General features: G+C 35.7%; 1 protein-coding gene across 1 annotated transcript in view; it reads right to left on the bottom strand.

Annotated features, from left to right (window-relative positions):
• SMC6 (Structural maintenance of chromosomes 6) overlaps positions 1 to 22,107 on the bottom strand; it is a 655,684-nt gene that overhangs the window by 492,065 nt on the left and 141,512 nt on the right. The window contains exons 5-7 of the mRNA XM_090377619.1: positions 17,258 to 17,319; positions 12,753 to 12,833; positions 6,004 to 6,105 (exon numbers count right to left, since the gene is read on the bottom strand). Of these exons, the coding sequence (XP_090233745.1) occupies positions 6,004 to 6,105; positions 12,753 to 12,833; positions 17,258 to 17,319 (245 nt within the window). The remainder of the gene's footprint in view (positions 1 to 6,003; positions 6,106 to 12,752; positions 12,834 to 17,257; positions 17,320 to 22,107) is intronic.

Raw genomic sequence — 22,107 nt, 5'->3', positions numbered from 1 at the left:
AGTAAAAAGTTGTGAGTTAGGATTGAATTTGAAAGTTTCTGCAATTCTGCCCAGATACGATAGGAGGGGTATATGTTGAGAGTCTTGTCAATGAAATCAGTCCTAAAGAGAATGTGCAAGGCTCACTGGGTAGAATTTTTCTCATCTTGGTCTGTGCTTGCTAACAGGAGAAACTGTTTTTACAGGGATGGGATACACTTGAATAGAAGAGTGCAAGAATATTTGCTGATGCTATTGAGGCAGTGATAGGTGGGTTGGATAACTGCTAGCTTGGTGGAGGATACACAGACTAAAAAAGCTTAACTAAAGCCACAGGAAGAGGTGAAAGTAATTCTCATCATTTGCCATTACTACTACTACTACTACAGAAGTGCTAACTGGAGTTGCTAATCTGTGCTTGCTAACAGGAGAGGCTGCTTCTTCAGGGATGGGGTACACTTAATTAGAAAGGGTGCAAGAATATTTGCTAATGCTATCGAGGCAGTGTTAGGTTGGTCAGAAAACTGCTAGCTTGGCAGGATACACAAACTAAAAGATTAACAGTGGCCGCAGGCAGAGGCGAAAGTGATTCATGCACTGCTTCTATTAGAATGAGCAACACCCCAAAGAGCAAATTGCTGGGGACTTTTAGAGCTGCTGGCAGTCATCATGGAACAAGTAAATACATGGGCTGTGTTATGGTAACTAAGAGTAAGAACAAGTGCATATATAGTAATGCTAGGAGTATAGTTAATAAATTTGATGAGCTAGAAGTGCTAGTCAAGACATCAAAGGCAGATATTGTTGGGATATCAGAGACATGGTGTCACACAGATATAAGCAGTGCAGAATTAGAATTTGGGGAGTACAATGTGCACAGAAAGAACAGACAAGGTAGGAAGAGAGAGGGGGATTATGCTGTTAGTTAAGAAATATATAAAATCTAATAAAGAGCATCCAGTTGACACAGGTGCACAGTGCAATGTTGAGTCTGTTTGGCATGACATAAACACTGGGAGAAGGAAAATGAGAGTTGGAGTATATTATAGGCCTAATGACTCCGATGAATACAATGAACAGTTGTGCAAAGAAATACAATGGGTCAGTAAATCAGAATGTCTTGTAATGGGGATTTTAACCTTCCAGATATTGACTGGAACTTGTGGATTGGTCACTCGCACACTAGCAAGACTTTTGTGGATTTATTGGAGGATTGTTTTCTACAGCATCATGTTCGAGAGGCAACCAGAGGAGTAATACCCTTGATTTTATTATCAGCAGTGATTATGATTATGCATGCAATAAGAATTTACAGATAAAGGAACCACTAGGTGACAATGATCACAGTGTACTGATGTGGGATTTACTTAAAAATGTAACTACCATCAAGGGTAAAGAGAAGGATTTTTGTTTTCATAAAGGTGACTACAGTAGACTGACAGTTTTTAAATTCTATACAGTGGTCAACTGATTATGTTACCAACATTGAATTCTGAATGGGAAGCCTTCAGGGACTTAATCTTGGAGGCTACCTGGCTTTTCATACCAACTAAGAAATACTGTTCAAGGTTCAGGCCTAAATGGATGTCATATGAATTAATGAGGCTCGTGGCAGAAAAGGAAAATGCATGGGATGCACATAAATTATAAGACGACACAGAAGCCTACGGCAGATATAAACTAGTCTGTAATCAAGTCACAAAGGAGATTAGGCAGATTACAAGAAATCTTTGGCAAAGGACACAAAGAAAAACAGCAGAGTTCTTTACTTATGTAAACTCTAGAAGGAAAGGGATGAAACAGATTGGTCCACTTAACATAGATGGTTCTACTATTGATGAACCTAGTAGCTGATACACTGAATGAGTATTTTGCATCTACATTCACACATGAGGAGTTATTCAAGGAGGAGAATGCCAGAAGTTTATCAAACTCTAACAGGGAGATAAGTAATTTTGTAATAACTGAGAACAAAGTAGAGGAGAAATTGTTGAAGATAAACATAAAAAAGGCACCACGGGGAGATGAATCTATCCAGTTAAAATGAAGGAGGCAGCAAGGAAACTAAGCAAACCTTTAGCCATAATTATGAGGGCATTCTTAGAGTCAGGGGAGGTCCCCATGAACTGGAGATGTGCAAATGTATCCCCAATTCACAAAGGGGGTTTGAAGAGTGACACAAATAATTATAGACCTATTAGTTTAATTTCTGTTATGGGGAAAATAATGGAGTCACTGGCTAAGGAGGTGATACAGAAACACCTAGACAAGACAGCAGTAATAGTTAAGACACAGCATGGATTTGTAAAGGGGAGGTCTTGTCTGACCCATTTGATTGGATACTACGATGTGGTCACAAAGGAATGGACGCAAAAAGTAATTTTGATATCATATACTTGGATTTCACGAAAACTTTTGATACTGTGGCACATGGAAGACTGCTATACAAATTGGAGTCGTATGGCATTAAGGTAAGTTACTGCAATGGATAAAGGGATGGTTGAGTGGGAGACGGCAGAGAATGGTAATAAATGGACACTGCTCTACATAGACTAATGTTTTTAGTGGAGTCCCGCAGGGTTCGGCGCTGGGCCCATTGTTGTTTTGTGTATTTATCAATGGAGGCGTATCAGGCTTAATGTCCAAGTTTGCACATGATACAAAGGTTGGCAGGGTTGTTAAAGACACTAAAGACAGTATGCTACTGCAACGGGATCTAGAAAAGTTAGGCAGATGGGCTGAGAAGTGGTAACTGAAGTTTAACATTGACAAATGCAAAGTACTCCATATGGGAAGCAGTAACCCAAAAGAAATGTACCAACTGTGTGGTACTACACTCAGTGAGGTGGAGAATGAAAAAGACCTGAGAGTAATTGTGTAGTCAGATATGAAGTTCTCTGAGCAGTGCAGATGGGCTGCTAGAGTAGCTCATGGAGTTTTGTCAATGATATATAGGAATTTTGCACAGAGACAGGGAGGTGATTATCCCTTTGTATAAGGCAATGGTCAGGCCACACTTGGAGTACTGTATTCAAGTCTGGAGGCCTCATTTTAGGAAGGATGTAGAGTTCCTAGAAAGAGTACAGAGAAGGGCAACAAGATTGGTGAGAGGAACAAAGGGGTGTGCTTATGAAGAAAGGCTTAAGTTTTGCAAGTTTCAGCATCTGGAGACTAGGCACCTGCAAGGTGTATAAGGCTTTGAATGGTTTGAGCAGGCTCAATATTGACGGGATACATACGCTTGTTCAGATAAAGAACTTGAGGGGACATATATTCAAATTGAGGAAAAATAGTTGTAGAATAGATGTGCAGAAGTTTATCTTTAGCCAGCGGATAGTTGATTACTGGAACAGACTTCCATCTGTTGTTGTGGAAGTTGATAGCTTAAATAAATTTAAGGCTAAACTAGACAAACATTTGGAGTGACCGGATGGGTGAAATGGGAAGGTTTTTTTTATTTTTTTATTTTGCTGATGCTGTATAAGCTTGCTTTCTTGCATTGTATGCCTCAACTAATGCTAATGTTACTATTGGTAACATTATTGTAAATAGCATTGGTAACTATTGGATAGCAAGGTGTTTGGAACTTCAGGCTCTGCTGTGGGTCATCATGGAACAAATAAATATATGGGCTGTGTTAGGATAACTAAGAGTAACGTGTGCATGTATACTTGCACATGTTGTGGAAGTGGATGGGTTGAATAAATTCAAGGAAGAACTAGACAAATTTTTCATCATTTGCCATTATTACTACTACTACAACAGAAACAAGACGAGGATTAAGACAAAAAAGGCTGAAGCCACTACTATGTGGCGTTTGGAATAAAGGAAAAAAAAAAAAAAAAGAAGCCACTAAAAAAAAGAGTTTAGTTTAGTATTTGGTCATCAACAGGGAAAAAAAAATTACACAATGTGTTTTTGAAATTAATGATAACCTAGTACACACCTGAGAGAACTAATAAAGCATAAAACAGCTAAGTCAAAATTATATGCGAATATCTACTCTCATTTACTGTAACAAAAAGCACAGGTCTGAAAAGGGGTTTCACTGGGATTAACGGCAATGCATTACCTCACTGAGTCTAGTGTAACAACTAATGTGATAGTTAATATATTTTGGTGTAATATCACAGCCCTGCATAATTTTTGTTTATCCCAAAAAAGGAGACTACAATATAGAAATTATGGGGTCAAATCATCAATGGAACTGGATGTTTTCCATGAAGCAAAATATATTTTCAACAACAGCTATTCAGACACATACAAAGAGTGAATAAACTACTGCAATTGTATGTACATCAGATACAAAAAAGCACTGAATGTGTTTAGGTCCCCCTATAATAATAAATAATAATAAAATCCCACAACCACTTTTCTTATTTTTCTAATGCCCTTCATCAAAAATAACAGAAGTGAATATAATATATACAGGCATACCTCGAATAACGAATAGGATGCGTTCCACGAAATTACTTTGTTAAGCGAAACTTCGTTTTCAGAGGTGAAAATACTATGGCCAGAATAGGGATACGTTCCTACGTAAAGAAAATGAAAAGCTTTTTTTTCGAACAAAGAAAAGTTTTATTAAATAAACAGTCAACTTACATGCAAAGTGAAATCACATTTTAAAATATGAGTCTAAAGTTGATTGCTTATGCTTTTTTTTCTCTTTCATTTAACAATTGCCTATAAGGAGTTATTGCATTTAACACTGATCGCTTAACAATAAAACTTCTTCCTAAATCAGGATCATTTTCACTAAAAAAATTTAAAACGTTTTCAATGTCATTTAAGCACCTTTTTAAATTTTCAATGTCATTTAAGCACCTTTTTGGTTGTTAACACTTTTTCGGCAGGAACTTCTTTAACTTCATCTTCATTATCTTTGTCTTTGTTGCTAACAAGGTTTTCTAAATCTTCCACTGAAAAACCATCATCTTCTGAATTCAATAAATTTTTAACATCCTCTTCATCGACATTTTCGAAACCTATTGATTGAGCCATCTGGATAACTTCATTTCTAATTTCTTGGATGTTATTTTCTTCTTCTAGTACAACTTCTGGCCATATTTTGCGCCAAACTCCATGTAAGCATTTCTTAGTGACTTCTTTCCAAGAACTATCAATGTTTTCAATTGCGTTTTTAATGGTGTAGTTTTTCCAAAAAGTTTTAACTGTCATTTCCTCTTTATCCTCTAGTTCAGTTAAACTGCTTAATGTTCGACGCAGATAATAAGCTTTAAATGATGCTATTACTCCCTGATTCAATGGTTGAATCAGGGAAGTTGTGTTTGCTGGAAGAAACATAACTTTGACAGGAATGCATGTGTCCAACGTGTTAAGATCAGTAGGATGTCCCGGAGCATTGTCTAAAGAGCTTTTTCTTCAAAGTTGTTTTTTTGACAATACCGTTTTACTTCAGGACAAAAATGGTTAACAAACCAATCAGTAAATAACTCCTTGGTAACCCACGCTTTTCTATTTGCTTTCCATATTACAGGTAAATTCATTTTTATGTTACCTTTTAACGCCCTCGGATTTTCTGAATGGTAAACTAATAACAATTTTAATTTATAATCGCCAGAGGCATTTGACCCAAAGAGTAACGTTAAACGGTCTTTGGCTGCTTTGAACCCAGCAGCTGATTTTTCTTCAATAGAAATAAAGCTTTTTGTTGGTAGCCGTTTCCAGAACAAACCGCTTTCGTCAACATTGAACACCAAATTTGGTGGAAATTTTTCACGTTCAATTATTTCCTTTAGTTTTTCTGGAAACTTCTCCTGTTAATTTTACACTATGAATCCTGGCCCGTTTTTTTAAATTTCTCGAACCAACCACGAGAAGCCCCAAAGGTTTCCGTAATTTCTTCAGTTTGTTTAGATTTCAGGTGATTAAACTGGAATATTTTTTATGTTAAATGGGGCTTGAAATTGCGGACTTCGTTATATCGAAGCCTCGTTATCAGAGGTAACGTTAACCGAGGTATGCCTGTATATTAAATATTATTATATTATGTATACTCACTAGTTCCTTTTTGTGGAGAATATTATAAGTTTTTGTTTTCTGCTCATCTACATAACTATAATTGAGCTTCAACTGTTCTAACTGGGTAGCTTTTGAGAAGAACTGTAAAAAGAGAATAAAATATATTCTATACTATGAAAGAAGTATAGACAATATATATATATAACATTAATAGCAAAACATGCACTTATGAAAAGCTTTCAGTGGTCAAGTTTTCTTGTTTATGCTCCAGCGCAACCAACAGTCATGATGGAGTGTAGGGTGCTAAGAATCTCTGGGTACGACCAAGCTACCATGCATAGAACTGAACTTGGCCTGTTACAACGTAAGATCACTCATCGGTGAAGACAGGATATTAGAGCCAGAAAAAGGAATTAGAAAACATGAATTGGAAACAGTGAAGGTGGAGTTGGCTTTCTGGTCCATGAAGATATAAAAAACAACATTTTCGAATTCAAAAGTACGTCACCAAGGGTGTCAAAGACTCAGGATTTCCAAGAGGTACAAGCTAAAGGTTATAGTGATTTATCTACCAACATCAAGTGATGATGATGAAGAGGTTGAAGAAACATACACCGAAATTAAGTCTTCTAGATGAGCAAAAAACCCACTACACTATCATTATGGGGAACTTCAATGCTAAGGTTGGAAAGAGAAAAAAATGGAACAAAAAGGGGAACTATAGGAAATTTTGGAATTGGTGAAAGAAATGAAAAAGGTGAAAGACTTGTGGAATTTTCAGAATCGAGGATTGTCAGTAATGAACATTTTTTTCAAGAAAACGGTGAACAGAAAGAGGACATGCATGGAAGAGCCCAAATGGATTAACAACTAATGAAATCGACTTGTTCCTCACTAACAGAAGATATATCGTGAATAATGTTACTGTCCTGAACAAGGTAAACGCTGAAAGTGATCACAGAATGGTAAGGTGCACACTTGATATAGATGTAAGAAAAGAAAGGAAAAAACTGACTCAAGTAAATAATACGACAAGTAAATAACAGAAGAAGAGAAAAGGCAGTATGTAGTGGAAATTAAGAACAAGTTTGAGCTTCTGTTGTTTGTTTGTTATTTGGTTTTTAGGAGCATTAGCAAATAAGGCCATATTGCTCCGGGGAAATAGGGTGGTCATTCCCTGACCTTTCCGCATCCTCCATATTTGGTGGTCACAGGCTCGAATCCTAGGCTAATCAAGAAGCGTATGTACATCAGCTACAAAAAAGCACTGAATGTGTTTAGGTCCCCCTATAAGACTGGTAGCACCTGGCTACAGAGGCGCCTTTGAGTTTCAACAGACTGCTCAGGACCAAGATATTGACGAGGAATATTACAACTTTGTGAAAGTGATAAACCCAAGAAACCTAAAAGGAAACAGAAATCCAAAGAAGAAAAAATTAGTCAAGAAACACTTGTCATGATGAACCAAAGACAACAAATGAAGAGCAAGATAAACACTGACAAGGAGAAAATTAAGTATACTGAGTTATGCAAAGCCATTAGAAAGAGACTCAGAGAGGGCATAAGAAGATTTAACACAAGACAAGTAGAACAAGCATTAAGGGAAAACAAAGGATTTAAATCAGCAGCCATGAGCAGTAATACAGAAAGATAAATGATACTGAAACTGAAGAATAGCGATGGTGTACTTATAAATAGCAGAGATGGTATAATTCAAATAACAGAAGACAGAATTATATAAGCAGCGGGGGAATGATGCCAGCAGTGGGTAAGATGGATCGCAAATTATTAACACATATGACATACCCAATATCCTTCCTGATGAGGTAGAACATGTGTTGAAGAAAATGAAGAATCAGAAAGCCACAAGAGAAGATGAAGTTATTATGGAGTTGTTAAAATTGGGAGGAAGAGACAAGACAAAAACTGGCAAGACTCTTCACAAAATGCATTAGAAAAGGTGTGACACCTAAGGAGTGGAATAATGCAATCATAGTTTTGCTGCATAAGAAAGGAGATAAATCAAAAATTGGAAATTATAGACCAATTAGCTTGTTATCTCACATCTACGAGTTGTTCACAAGAGTCATTACTAACAAGATTAGAAAGAATACTTGATGAGAACCAACCAAAAGAGAAAGCTGACTTTAGTGAAGGTGATCCATAGTTCAGAATGGATCTCAACTATGGATCACCTTCACGTAATATCACAGCTAATGAAGAAAGCAAATGAATATAAAACACCGTTATGCTGGCATTTGTGGATTATGAAAAGCCATTTGGCTCCATACAGCATAAGGCAATGTATCAGGCACTGGAAAGACAAGGCATAGATACACCATATATTATGATTTTGAAGAAAATATATGAGAATGCTACCTCCTTTATTAAACTAGACAAAGACAGTAGCAAATTTAAAATTGAGAAAGGAGTTCAACAAGGAGAAACAATATCTCCTAAGTTGTTTACTGCTGCCCTTGAAGAAGCTGTCAGAAGATTGGACTGGTAGCAGAAAGAAATCAACATAAACGGAGAGTATCTAAACCATTTATGATTTGCAGATGACATTCTGATCACAAGCCATGATCCTGAAGAACTGGAGGAAAATCTTAATCAGTTATGTAGAGTTAGTAAGGATTTTGGACTAAAGTTGAATATGGCTAAAACAAAAGTAATGATGAACAAGTATGCCACAGAAAGGGATGTAATGATTGAAGGAGCAGTAATTGAAAAGGTGGAGTCATGTACTTATCTGGGACAAGTCATTAGCTGTAATAATGATAAATGGCTGGAAGTCAATAGAAGAATAAATTTTGGATGGATAGCATTCAGGAAATATAGTCACATACTGAAGAGCAATATCCCAGTTTGTCTGAAACGTAAAATAATGAACCAATATATACTCCCCACCATGACTTATGGAAGTGAAACTTGGGCACTCACCAAAAGAATAGAAGAGAAGCTGAGAACTACACAGCAAAGAATGAAATGAATTATATTGGGAATCAGAATGTTAGATAAGAAGAGAAACACATGGATTAGGCAGCAAACTCAAGTAAAGGACATTCTTATCAAAACTAAAGAACTAAAATGGTCTTGGGCAGGACATAGCTCAAAGACATGATGACAGAATGGTACCTTGAACAATATTTCTTTGTTGGTATGAAAAGGATACTAGCTTCCAAGATTAATTCTTTGAATGCTTCCCATTTTGAATTTGCTGTTGGTAACATCATCAGTTGGTCCCACTGTATAGAATTTAAATACTGTCTCAGACCACCGTGGTTACCTTTTCCAAAGCAAAAACCGGTCCCTTTACCCCTGATGGTAGTTACCTCTTAGAGTAAATCCCACTTCAGCGCACTGTGATCACTGTCACCTAGTGGTTCCTTTATCTGCAGATTCTTAATGCATGAAGAATCACTACTGATAATCAGATCAAGAGTATTACTCCCTCTAGTTGCCTCCCTAACATGCTGATGTAGAAAACAATCATCCAATCAATCCACAAAAGCCGTGCTATTGTGTGAGTGACCAACCCACAAATTCCAGTCAATATCTGGGATATTACAATCCCACATAAGACACTCTGATTTACTGGCCCACTATTTCCCTGTACAGTTTCTTATTATATTCAACAGAGTCATTAGGCCTATAACATACTGCTACTCTCAAATTTTGATCTCCCAATTATGTCAAAAGCAAGTTTTACCTTTCAAGCATCATTGCCAGAATTTACTCTCAGGCTGATAAGCATGCTGGTGTGGAAGTTGAGGGCTATGGAGATTTAGAAGGGATTTTTCCCAACACATCACAAAATTTCTCTGCAGCTGCAGAATCGGCACTTGTGACTTCACCGCATCCTTTAATGTTTTGGAAACCAGCGCGATGCTTGGACCTATTAAACCACCCATTGCTTGCAACGAACATGGCTTGGGGTTCACCGTACTTATCCTTAATATCTTCATAAATACTTCTTGCTTTTGCTTGAATGGCCATTGGACTCAGGATCTGAATATGATTTTCCATCCATGTTATTAATAGCTTTTCCATCTTCGATATAGCACCTGAATGTTGTTTTGTGATCACTGTTGATCTTAAATGCAGAAGCTCAAACTTGTTCTTTTATACATACACTGTCCCTTAAAAGAGTATTTACTGTTGAAGCAACAAGACCCATTCCGTGCAATAGATGACAAACTTTGTCTTGCTTCTTAATCATTTTCATCTTCATTTCAAAATCAATTTTGTTTGGTTTCCTAGCACTTTCCCTTGATCATTGTAACACGTAAATAGAAATGAAGAGAATATTCTAAAAATTTGTTTTTTATATGATTGAAAATTTCAGTGAACGGGAACTCATTTCACCATAATACTGTAACGTAAAAACCCACGGAATTCCAGTTATCAGTAATATTGCAAATGCAATAAGATCGAGTTTACTACCCATTTATGATAGATTTCTCTAACAGAAAAGACGAATAAACTGGAAAGTATAAATTGCTTTTACTGTTTTATGGTCATGACCTCCATGCTTTAGAAAAATATCACAAAGGCGTAGTAGTAGTAGCAGTGGCATTTGATGCAAGAAAGCAAGTGTATGAGCTTATGCAGCATCAGCCAAAAAAAAAAAAAAAAAAAAAAATATCACACCATTCCCTCCAAATGCCTGTCCAGTTCCTCCTTAAATTTATTCAACCTATCAACTTCCACAACGACAGATGGAAGTTTGTTCCAGCAATTAACCACCTGCTGGCTAAAGGCAAATTTTTGCACATCTATTCTACATCTGTATTTTCTTAATTTGAATTTATGCCCCCTTAGGTTCGTAATCTGAACAAGTAGAAGGATCCCATCAGAATTCAGCGTGCTCAACCTATTCAAGGCCTTATACACCTCAATCAGATCACTGCGCAGGTGCCTAGTCTCCAGCCACTGCAATTTGCAGAACTTAAGCCTCACTTGGTAAGAGGATCCCATCATTCCCCTCACCAATCTTGTTGCCCCTCTCTGTACACGTTCAAGCAAATCGACATCCTTCCTAAAATCAGGCCTCCTTGACCTGTACGCAGTACTCAAGGAGTGGCCTGACCATTGCCTTATACAGAGGGACAATCACCTCCTTTTCCCTGCTAGCAAAATTCCTATATATCATTGACAATGACCTGCCCTGGCAGCCTGTCTGCATTGCTCAGAAAACTTCATATCTGACTGCACAATTACTCCCAGGACTTTTTCATTTTCTACCACCTTAAGTGTAGTACCACACAGTTGGTATTTTTCTCTCGGGTTACTTCTACCCATATGCAGCACTTTGCATTTGTCAAGGTTAAACTTCAGTTGCCACTTCTTAGCCCATCTGCTCAAATTATCTAGATCCTGTTACAGTAGCATACTGCCATTAGTGTCATTAACAACCCTGCCAACACTAAGCCTGATATACCTTCATCAATATCACTGATAAATATACAAAACAACAGTGGACCCAACACTGAACCCTGAGGGACTCCACTAATAACATTAGTCCACGAAGAGCAGCACCCATTGATTACCACCCTTTGTCTTCATCCCCTTCCTTTTAGAGTTTATATAAGTAAAGAAATCCTTGCTGTTTTTCTTAGCATCTTTTGCCAAGGATTTCTCGTAATCTGCCTTCGCCTGCCTAACCTCCTTTGTGACCTGATTACAGACTAGCATTCACAACTGATTCTTATTGCAGAACACATGTAACGATGAAAGTAGTGCAATTTACATTATAAAAATGACCTTTTAGACAGATAAATGGCTTAGTTATATATCAAAAAGTTTCAACTTCTAAGGTCTTGGAACGAATTCCCAAAAAAAAAAGTGTTATTGGGTTCACATTACGATATTTTCACGATACCTCCAGTTGTTCCTATGGGATGCAAAATACGTTTCGACAATTTTTTTAAGTTTATACCGGACAGTAAAAACTTACGTAAAATCAAATTTCCCTAAGCTGTCTATTACTTAAGCAGGGGAGTGGTTGTAATGGCAATTTGCAAAGCAGCAGGCATTAATCGCCTTGTGCTATAACACTGGATACTGTTTAAAACTAAACTTTATGAAATTAAGAATTTCACCTTCTTTGAGATGAACTTTTATGTGCATGTTAAATTAATTACAAATGATATTAACTAATGACAGCATAAAAAAAATAAATAAAAAAAAAATAAATAAAAATTGCACAAAAAGATGATAAATTACTGCATCACCATCGAGTTGGTATTTGTAAGACCAAAAGATGCAAGGATACTAAGCTTTCGCTGCATCAGCTAAAGCCTGGCCCACTCTGAAGAATGACTTAACCAAAACTCCATAACATAAACAGTATAATATTTTCATGAATGAAAAATCTTCAATTATTTATTTTTTTACCTGAAGTGTGCTGTATCAATGCTGAATAAGAAACTAATTATGAATTTTTGCACTATCCTAATGAATTCATCATGTTCCTTCAAACTATAAAATAATGCTGTCAGTAGTTGAGAATACATCGTACCTCTGTTGAAAGCCATACCAATCCATGCAATAACATAGACGATGGCAATTATAAAGAAAGAAATGGCAATTAAATTTCACAGCCACTAGACTTATGTAAAATGTAAGTGGCAACTGGATTTCTAACTTGTCATGGCAACCATGTTTGCCACGCCCTCATCATGATTATTGATAATACACATCTAACTATAAGCAAAGTTAAAACAAAAAGCAAAATATAAAATAAAAGTAAAAGCCAAGTTAATAAATAAAAATAATATCCTTACAGCATATTTGTCCTTCCCACTTTTTGAACTTAAAAAACTGCGGCTGGATTCCTGTGTCAAAACTGAAACTGGATTTTCAATCTAAAATTAAAATATTAAAATAAAAATAATTTCATTTGTCAATACAGTTATGCAATATTTCTCTTTAAAAAAAAGCAAGCAGTTATTATATATGCATATATTTCACATTAATGAGCTTTTATTAAGTTCATTAATGTGGAAATCACATATCCTGAACTTAATAATATGTAGAAAAAAGGGAAAATGTGTTCTAGAACCTCAGACACAGCTAAAACTTTTATTGATATTTTAGGGAAGCTGTAGATTAACCCATTTTCTACCATGTTTTGTTCTCCCAGTTAGCTATCCTATACTGAATATTTCTAAGTCCAAAGGTTTAGAGTCTTTTCAAAAAAAAATTTATATACTTTATTATCATTGAATAATTTTTCATTTTATTTTTTCGAAAAACAATTCTCAGAATTAATGCTTAAAAATCTCAAGTGAAAAGTATGTTAGTTATGTATAGTGCACATATTTCACATAAACCTGAAGCTTAGGCTTGAAGGCCTAAATCTCCGATGAATTTAAATGTATTTTTAATACACCTGCTCTAAATTATGGATTTTTCTCAAGGAGAAAATTAACAAGAATGTAATATTAAAAAAATTAAAATGTATGTATGTGCATGTAATGAAAAGAAATTTAGCTAAAATAATAAGATGAAATGTTGATTCTGCAAGATAAAACCTATGAGAAGAAGGAAGGAAAGTGGAAGAAAGGAAGATATAAACAGCAGAAAGAATATAAAAAGGGTAAAGATGTGATTGATGTAATGATATACTACTGATTATACATAATGCAGAATTCCAGCATTGATATTCAACATAGTTACAATATGAATATTGTGCAAATTTTGCTATATGTGAATACGTTGTTGTTATTTGGTTTTTAGGAGCATTAGCAACTAAGGCCATATTGCTCCGGGGATATGCAGTGGTCATTCCCTGACCTTTCCGCACCCTCCGCATTTGGTGGCTCACGGGCTTGAACCCCGGTCTAATCAAGTATATGTGAATAAAATGATGAATTATGTAAGCCACAGAATGAATACAGTTAATGGATAGAACATCCATTAAACATATTCATTCTGTAAGCAAAGCAAAGTAAATTGGAAATCACAGCAAACTTCATCAAGAGATTACAACTATGACCTAGCATTTCTTTTCTCAGCCGGGCCCTCAATTCTGGATTAGGCAATTGCAATCACACCTTGTCAGAGCTATTTGGTGGATCTTGTCTTCATTTTTTTCTATTTGCTTTGCATAATTGTTTCTGTTGAATAATCTATTAGAGTTATCCAAGGGATTTGTTCAGCATCCTTTCTATCCTTAACTATTTTCTCTACAGCTGCCTTAATTTTTTAACTATTGTTTTTCACCCTTTCCTAAGTTGATTCCTCTCCCTATACCACATTCTACACACATTCAAATTACCATCCTTCTTACATTACATGTACTAATGCCAGGGCCTTCCATGGCATGATGAGCTTTATGATCCCAGCATGCCAGGGTATTGCAATTTTCAGCAGCATACAGCCATCTACCTGTCTGTCAAACTTAGCACTATTGTTTTCACTCTATTCTTTCCCCTTCTTCACATCTAAATGGTGACTACTTTACTCGTATCCAATACATCTATACTACTGACTTTTAATTGGGTGTCATCTTTTTTTAAAAAAATTAAAAAAAAAAAAAAATCTCTTAAATTTTTTTTCTTCTAAAGTAAATTGCAAAAAATCATAAATATTTGTAATTTCTTTAATTAGTATTAGTAGTGCAAATGATACAAGAAACAAAGCTTACACAGCATAAGCAAAATAAAAAAAAAAAAAAAATCCCATTTAACCTATCTATATCTTGAATAGTTTGTATAGTTGTTCCTTAAATTTATCCAAATTTATGTACCCATTCAAGCAGCTCTACATCCTTTCTAAAATGAGGCCTGCAGACCTGTATGCAGTACAGGTTTTCAGGCCTCATTTTAGAAAGGATGTAAAAGATGTGCAACATTACAGGGGTGCCATGTAATTTTGGATTAAGTTACTTAAACTCAATGCTTTTTTTGTAAAAAACATAGGTGCCGGTACTCATTCTCTGCTATCAAGAAAAATTCTGTGCTGGCAGACGGAAGCAGCTGGCATGGCTGGCACGCAGTGGGTGTCAGCCATGCCAGCTGCTTCCGTCTGTTAAGGATCATGTGACACTGGGCGGAGTCAACACCCGTCAATCACGGCCGTATCGCTAGCAGTTAGTACACTATATTCGATACTGAATCTCGACCATTAATTTTATTAACACACATTTTATTAAGCATAAATTTATTATACAAGTATATTAAAAATAAGTCAAATGTGATACTTATTTAATAAATAAAAAATAATAAGTAAAATGTAAAAATATGGTAAGTACCAAGTAAAAAAATAAGTAAAAATAATTTCATAATGAAGGTTTGGTCGAGATTCAGAAACGGGTACCCCTTCAAAACTGCTAGTGATACGGCCGTGATTTATGGGTGCTGACTCCTCCCATTGTCACGTGATCTCCTTAATAGATGGAAGCAGCTGGCATGGCTGACACCGACTGCGTGCCAGGCGTGTATGGTATCTATTGTACCGTATCTTTTTAATTTTGTGGTGATCTATAATTGATGTTTATTTAGTACCTTTATATAAAGAATAAAATTATTATATAAGTATATATAATTTGCATTATGAATTTTAATTTTGTTTATAATTATATTATTATAATAACTATCATATAACATATATTTTTTGATGCCTCCTTAGCCAGGTGGGCAGGAGCCATAGTGCGTAGCACACACTTCTTGATTAGACTGGGATTCAAGCCTGTGACCACCAAATACAGAGGATGCGGAAGGTCAGGGAATGACCACCGCATATCCCCAGCCTGGATAAAAGGTGAAGGTTAGCGTCAGGAAGGGCATCCAGTCGTAAAATCTCATGCCAAAACAATAAAAATAAATAAATAAAATAAAATATATATACACTGATTGAAGCCAGCAAATAGCAAACCGAAGTTACAAACAGGACCATCTAAAGACTGAATAACAGAGATGGGTGTAATTTAAATAACAGTATTGCACAAAGCAGCAGATAACTAATTCTTAAATTGATACAATATATAAGAGATTATATTAAAGAGCAAAAACAGATAAAACATCAGAGAGTTAAATAAACTGGATATGGCAAATGCACCGAAGCGCGCAAAGCAGCAGCAACGGATGCAAATGTTAATAAATGTATATTATAATAAATATGACAAATAAAAATAAAGATGGCAGTTCAAAACATATGGAAAGCTGGAAAAAAAAAAAGGAAAATGTAGTAACCTATAAAATAAAAATTCCATCAAAACGTCAAAAGAAAGTTACGACAGCCTACATCAGATAAAGGCGGGAAAATTTTAGCTAAATACAGTACTCCGAAATGGGGAAGAAAAGAAAATATGCAATTAATGAATAATCTGATCTCAGCAAAATGAATATTGATGCAAGATCAGGTGCCTACTCTCCAGGCACTGCAATTTGCAGAACTTAAGCCTTTCTTGGTAAGAGCACTCCTTTGTTCCCCTCACCAATCTTGTTGCCCCCTTCTTTGTACTCATTCTAGCAGCTCTACATCCTTCCTAAAATGAGGCCTCCAGACCTGTACACAGTACTCTAGGTGTGGCCTGACCACTGTCTTGTATAACTGGATTATCACCTCCCTGTCCCTCCTAGCAAACTTCTTATATATCATTGACAAGACTCCATGACCTGCCCTGGCAGCTCGTCTGCACTGTTCAGCGAACTTCATATTTGGCTGCACAATTACCCCCAGGTCTTTTTCACTTTCCACTTCCCTGAGTGTAGTACCACCCAGTTGGTACGTTACATGCAATAGCTCTGAAATAAAAACAGTTGAGATAATTCCAGCATTTGCTTAAATAGCCACTTTTCAAATGCTTTGGTTCCATTTCATCAAATAAGAAAGTTCTTACCTCTTAAATTATATCCTTGGGAAGAATACTCTGTAAACACAGATTTACCATACTTAACAGTTTAATTGTGGAGTTGTAATTTTTACTTTATGTATAACACTGGGAATTATGCAGTATGTGTCACATTAAAAATAACAAATGAATGATAAAGCATAAATATATTTACAACTATACAGACAGATATTAAACTGACAAATGTTATAAATCAGAGATCTTTTTCTTATCCCAAGAAAAATTATATTTCCAACAAACTCATAACTCTGATAAATTGAGTTAACAATCAAAAATTTAACATATGAATTCATAAAGTGCTATGCATTAGATTTGAGAGTTAAAAATTTTATATTGACCAAAACAGTCAGTTGGAAGAGGAAGTCTTTTCTATGTTAAATCAGTAAAGGTAAGTTCCACACTTTACAATCTGAAATGTAATACAATTCATACCTGTATATTAAACTGTTCCAAAAGACGACTCAGATCCTCCTTTTTTGTTGAAATAACATTTCCTGGAAATAAAATATTACAAAAATATTATTTTTTACTTAATACTCTGTTCTTTCTGTCTGCTCTATTTGTTACTTTCATTCCATGCATAAAACTATACAGTTACCTTCAATGCACAGTAATAATTATATTTCACATTAAAGCAAGGTGTGACTGTAGGGGGGCTGACATTATTCCATCCTATAATCCGGTTCTCTACAGCATGCTGCTATAGAGAACAGGATTATAGGGTGGAATAAATAAAACAACAATTAAATTTGACAATACGAAATTTTTAGAGATCTTCAAGTACCGTGTTAATAGACTAGAAAAGAATAGCGAAAGCTTAAAAAGTGGTACTCACCTTGAAATTAATCTGCGATGGTTTACTTAGGTAGCGTGGTTAATGTTTACGTTGAATTGTTAAATTGAAAAATTAAAAGGGAGGGAAGTAAGTAAAAGTTGACTGGGTTAAATGGGCGCAAGGAAACAGAAGTTTCCTTGTGCCTATTTAACAACAATTAAATTGCACCCATTTAACAACAATTAAATTAATCTCTGCCAGTAAAGTAGGTAAATTCAATCAATCAAATTTACATAATTTTTTTCTTTACAAGTAAATTTTCTAAATGACTGTGGAAGAAATGCATCCCTAGTTTTAATACAGTTAACGCTATGTATAATAAATTAGCACTGATTTCTTCCACAAGTTTAAAAATGGCGATAAATTTTGGTTCATATTCTAACTGCAATAGTAAGCTTGCCTTTTTTTCAAACTGTTATTTGAGCATAAATAATACTGTACAGATGAAATAAATAAATGTTGTGCGTACATTTATGAAGTTCTATTAATCCTGTGAGATCATAATGTACTTTTTTGTAAAGAAAGAAAACACACTCTCTCAGCACTGAAAGTTAACTTTAACTGGCACCAATGATGCCCGTAAGAGGAAAAAGACACGATTACTGCAATACAAAAGGGTTATTTACATGATGACATAATAGAACGTAACAATATGAAAAGAGGAGAACATTACTGTGGAGCAGAATAAAATAGCTGTGATCATTGCAGAACCTTTATGGTACTATGGCAAAGTTTGATATCTGGTTATTGTGTGAATGTTTATGTAATGATGAATATTTCAAAGTCTTGTTTGTGCTGACATTTTAATAACAATCCATAAAGTAATTTCTCTTGTCAAGATATGCAAATATTTAAAGTAATCTGGACTGTTTGACTAATGTGTTCTCAGCATTCAGTGAAATTAAATAATACTCAATAAAGTATTCATCCACACCACTATACACATACTTTGTTTAAGATAAAATGATGAAAAATAAAGAGAAAAGGTATATAGACTTTAGTTATCTAATGTTTTTCTGTTACAAATAAGTTCGTGTGAGACAACTGAGCAAAGTCACTATTCATATAAAGGTTGAAAAAGGAGCTGAACTGGACAGAGGTCAGTCTACGTACAATCCTTACTTCTCATTTCTTGCTGGTGACCAATTTTCTGAAATTTTCTGAAATTTGGCACTCTTGCTTGCAGAACTAATGTTTATTGAGAGTATATTCTTTTGAAGCTGAGTGTGATGCATAATGTTAAACTGGTTTGTTAAATGAAATATCCAGAATACAGCCACTCTCCGACTTACGTAAAGGTTGCATTCCACGGAACTCTACGTAAGCCGGAATTTTACATAAGTCAGAATTTCCCTCAATGCTTATGCAGCACTCACAAATTTGACTGAAGCAAATTTGATTGAATTTGATTGAAGCGAAAAGAAATGTTCAATAAAAATGCAAATAGAATTATTTATTAAATTTTTTTATCTCATGCACAGGAAAAATTATAAAAGTGTACAAAATTACAAAAATTTCAAAATTACAAAAAGAGAGATGAAACAGGCAAAACGTCAGCAAGTTTTGCCTTTCAAGCATCGTCGCCAGAATTAACTCTCCAGCTGATAAGCACACTGGTGCGGAAGTTGAGGGCTGTGGAGATTTAGGAGGGGTTTTTCCCAACACATCACAAAATTTCTCTGCAGCTGCAGAATCGGCACTGGCGACTTCACCGCATACTTTAATGTTTTGGAAACCAGCATGATGCTTGAACCTATTAAATCACCCATTGCTTGCCACAAACTTGGCTTGGAGTTCGCCGTACTTATCCTTAATATCTTCATAAATAGTTCTTGCTTTTGCTTGAATGGCCATTGGACTCAGGGGCACTTGCTTCTGAATCTGATTTTCCATCCATATTATTAATATGGCTTTCATCTTCGATATAGCACCTGAAAGCTGTTTTGTGACTGATGATCTTAAATGCGTTGGTCCTTTAACACAGCATTTCTCAAACTGTGTTCCACGGAACACTAGTGTTCCGTGAGATGCAAACAAGCGTTCCACGAAAAATCATAATAATTTTTAAAAAATAATAATAAGTAAATTTTGCATATTTGTAGCATACACCACTCACAAATTTGCAACAGAAGAGAATCAATCGAAAGAGCAAGCTGGATTTAGGACAGGACTCTCCACTATGGATCACCTTCACAAATTTGCAACACATATGACATACCTGATATCCTTCCTGATGAGACAGAACATGCATTGAATAAAATGAAGATTCAAAAAGCTCCAGGTTAAGATGAAGTTACTGTAAAGGTGTTAATATTGGGAGGAAGTGACATGACACAGAAACTGGCAAGACTCTTCACTAAATACATTAGGAAAGGCATGACCCCTAAGGAGCAGAATAATGCAACATAGTTTTGCTGAATAAAAAAGGAGACAAATTAGAAACTGGAATTTATTAATTAATTAGCTTGCTCTCCCACATCTACAAGATGTTCACAAGGTTTGCCATTACAGATTAGAAAGAATACTTGAAGAGAATCAATCGAAAGAGCAAGCTGGCTTTAGGACAGGACTCTCCACTATGGATCACCTTCATGTAATATCACACCTATTGGAGAAAGCAAATGAATATAAAACACCATCATTAGCATTAGTAGAGGCATATGATGCAAGAAAGAAAGCTTATGCAGCATCAGCTTAAAAAAAAAAAAAAAACTTCCACTTCACCCCTCCGTTCGTTTGAAATACCTGTCCAGCTGAGCTTTAAATTTATTTAGGCTATCAACTTCCACAACAAGGGCCTGGCATTTGTAGATTATGAAATGGCATTTGACTCCATACAGTATAAGACAATGTTTCAGGCAATGGAAAGACAAGGCATAGACACCCAATACATTAAGATTTTTTTTTGAAGAAAATATATGAGAATGCTACCTCCTTTATTAGACTAGACAAAGCCAGTAGCAAATTTAAAATTGAAAAAGGAGTTCAACAAGGAGACACAATAACCGAAGTTGTTTACTGCTGCCCTTGAGGAAGCTTTCAGAAGATTGGATTGGTCGCAGAAAGGAGTCAATCTAAATGAAAAGTACCTAAACCATTTACGATTTGCAGATGACACTGTGATCACAAGCCATGATCCCAAAGAATTAGAGGAAAATCTTAATCAGTTATGCACAGTTAGTAAGGATTTCGGACTAAAAATGAATATGGCTAAAACAAAAGTAATGATGATCAAGTATGCCACAGAAATGGATATAATCATTGAAGAAGCAGTAATTTAAAAGGTGGATTCATATACTTATCTGGGACAAGTGATTAGCTGTAATAATGATAAATGGCTGGAAGTCAAGAGAAGAATAAATTTTGGATGGATGGCATTCAGGAAATATAGTCACATACTGAAGAGCAATATCCCAATTTGTCTGAAACGTAAAATAATGAACCAATGTATCCTCCCCACCATGACTTATAGTAGTGAAACTTGGGCACTCACCAAAAGAATGGAAGAGAACCTGAGAACTGTGTACTTCTCAGGTTCTCTTCCATTCTTTTGGTGAGTGCACAGCGAAGAAAGGAACAAATTATATTAGGAATCAGACTGTTAGATAAGAAGAGAAACACATGGATTAGGCAGCTAATTCAAGTAAAGGACTTTCTTATCAAAACTAAAGAACTAAATTGGTCTTGGGCAGGGCACATAGCTCGAAGACATAATGACAGATGGATTAAGAAAATAACCCAAGAGGAGCTAGATGAAGACCTGGAAGACAACAACGGAGATGGACAGCTGAAATTCACGAGTTCGTGGGTAGTAATTGGATGGGCATTGCACAAAACAGAAGGAACTGGAAAGGCCTTTATCCTGCAGTGGATTGAAAATGGCTGATGATGATGCTGCTGCTATTTCAACCATTAGAAAGAACAGAATATGCAAAGGGTTAATTTATATGGTCTTATGTAACCATGCAAGTCAAACCTTTAAACATTCTACTCTTCATAAATGGTGAGGTTGCAATGACAGCAATCACAGATGAAGTGTTAGGGACATACCAACAAAAAGTTGATTTCCATCCATGTATAATTTCCAAATAAAATAAAAAAAAAACTTATTTAGATCTCGTGTAGGTTAAAAGTGTTTCATTCCTCTTTCAATATATTTAGCACACTACTTGCACTTGTGCTGTGAGAACAATGATCAGGAGCTGAGAGGTAGAAGTCAGTGAACATGTAAGAATGCACACCCATATTTACCCCAGGGGCTCACATCTGGTGAGTATGGGCTTGGCACACCCAGGGTCCTGAGCTGGATATCATCATTCTTCTCTTTCTTGGTGATTCCTTTCTACTTTCTCTCTCTCTCAGGGTAACTCGGGAATGTTTTTTTTTGGCTGGTGCAGCATAAGCCTCGGGCTTCCTTGCACCGTATGGCTAATAATAATAATATCAC

The sequence above is a fragment of the Mastigoproctus giganteus genome, chromosome 7, assembly GCF_048544385.1.
Source record: "Mastigoproctus giganteus isolate SK-2022 chromosome 7, ASM4854438v1, whole genome shotgun sequence".
Lineage (NCBI taxonomy): Eukaryota > Metazoa > Arthropoda > Arachnida > Uropygi > Thelyphonidae > Mastigoproctus > Mastigoproctus giganteus.
This window is presented reverse-complemented; position numbering and strand designations above follow the sequence as displayed.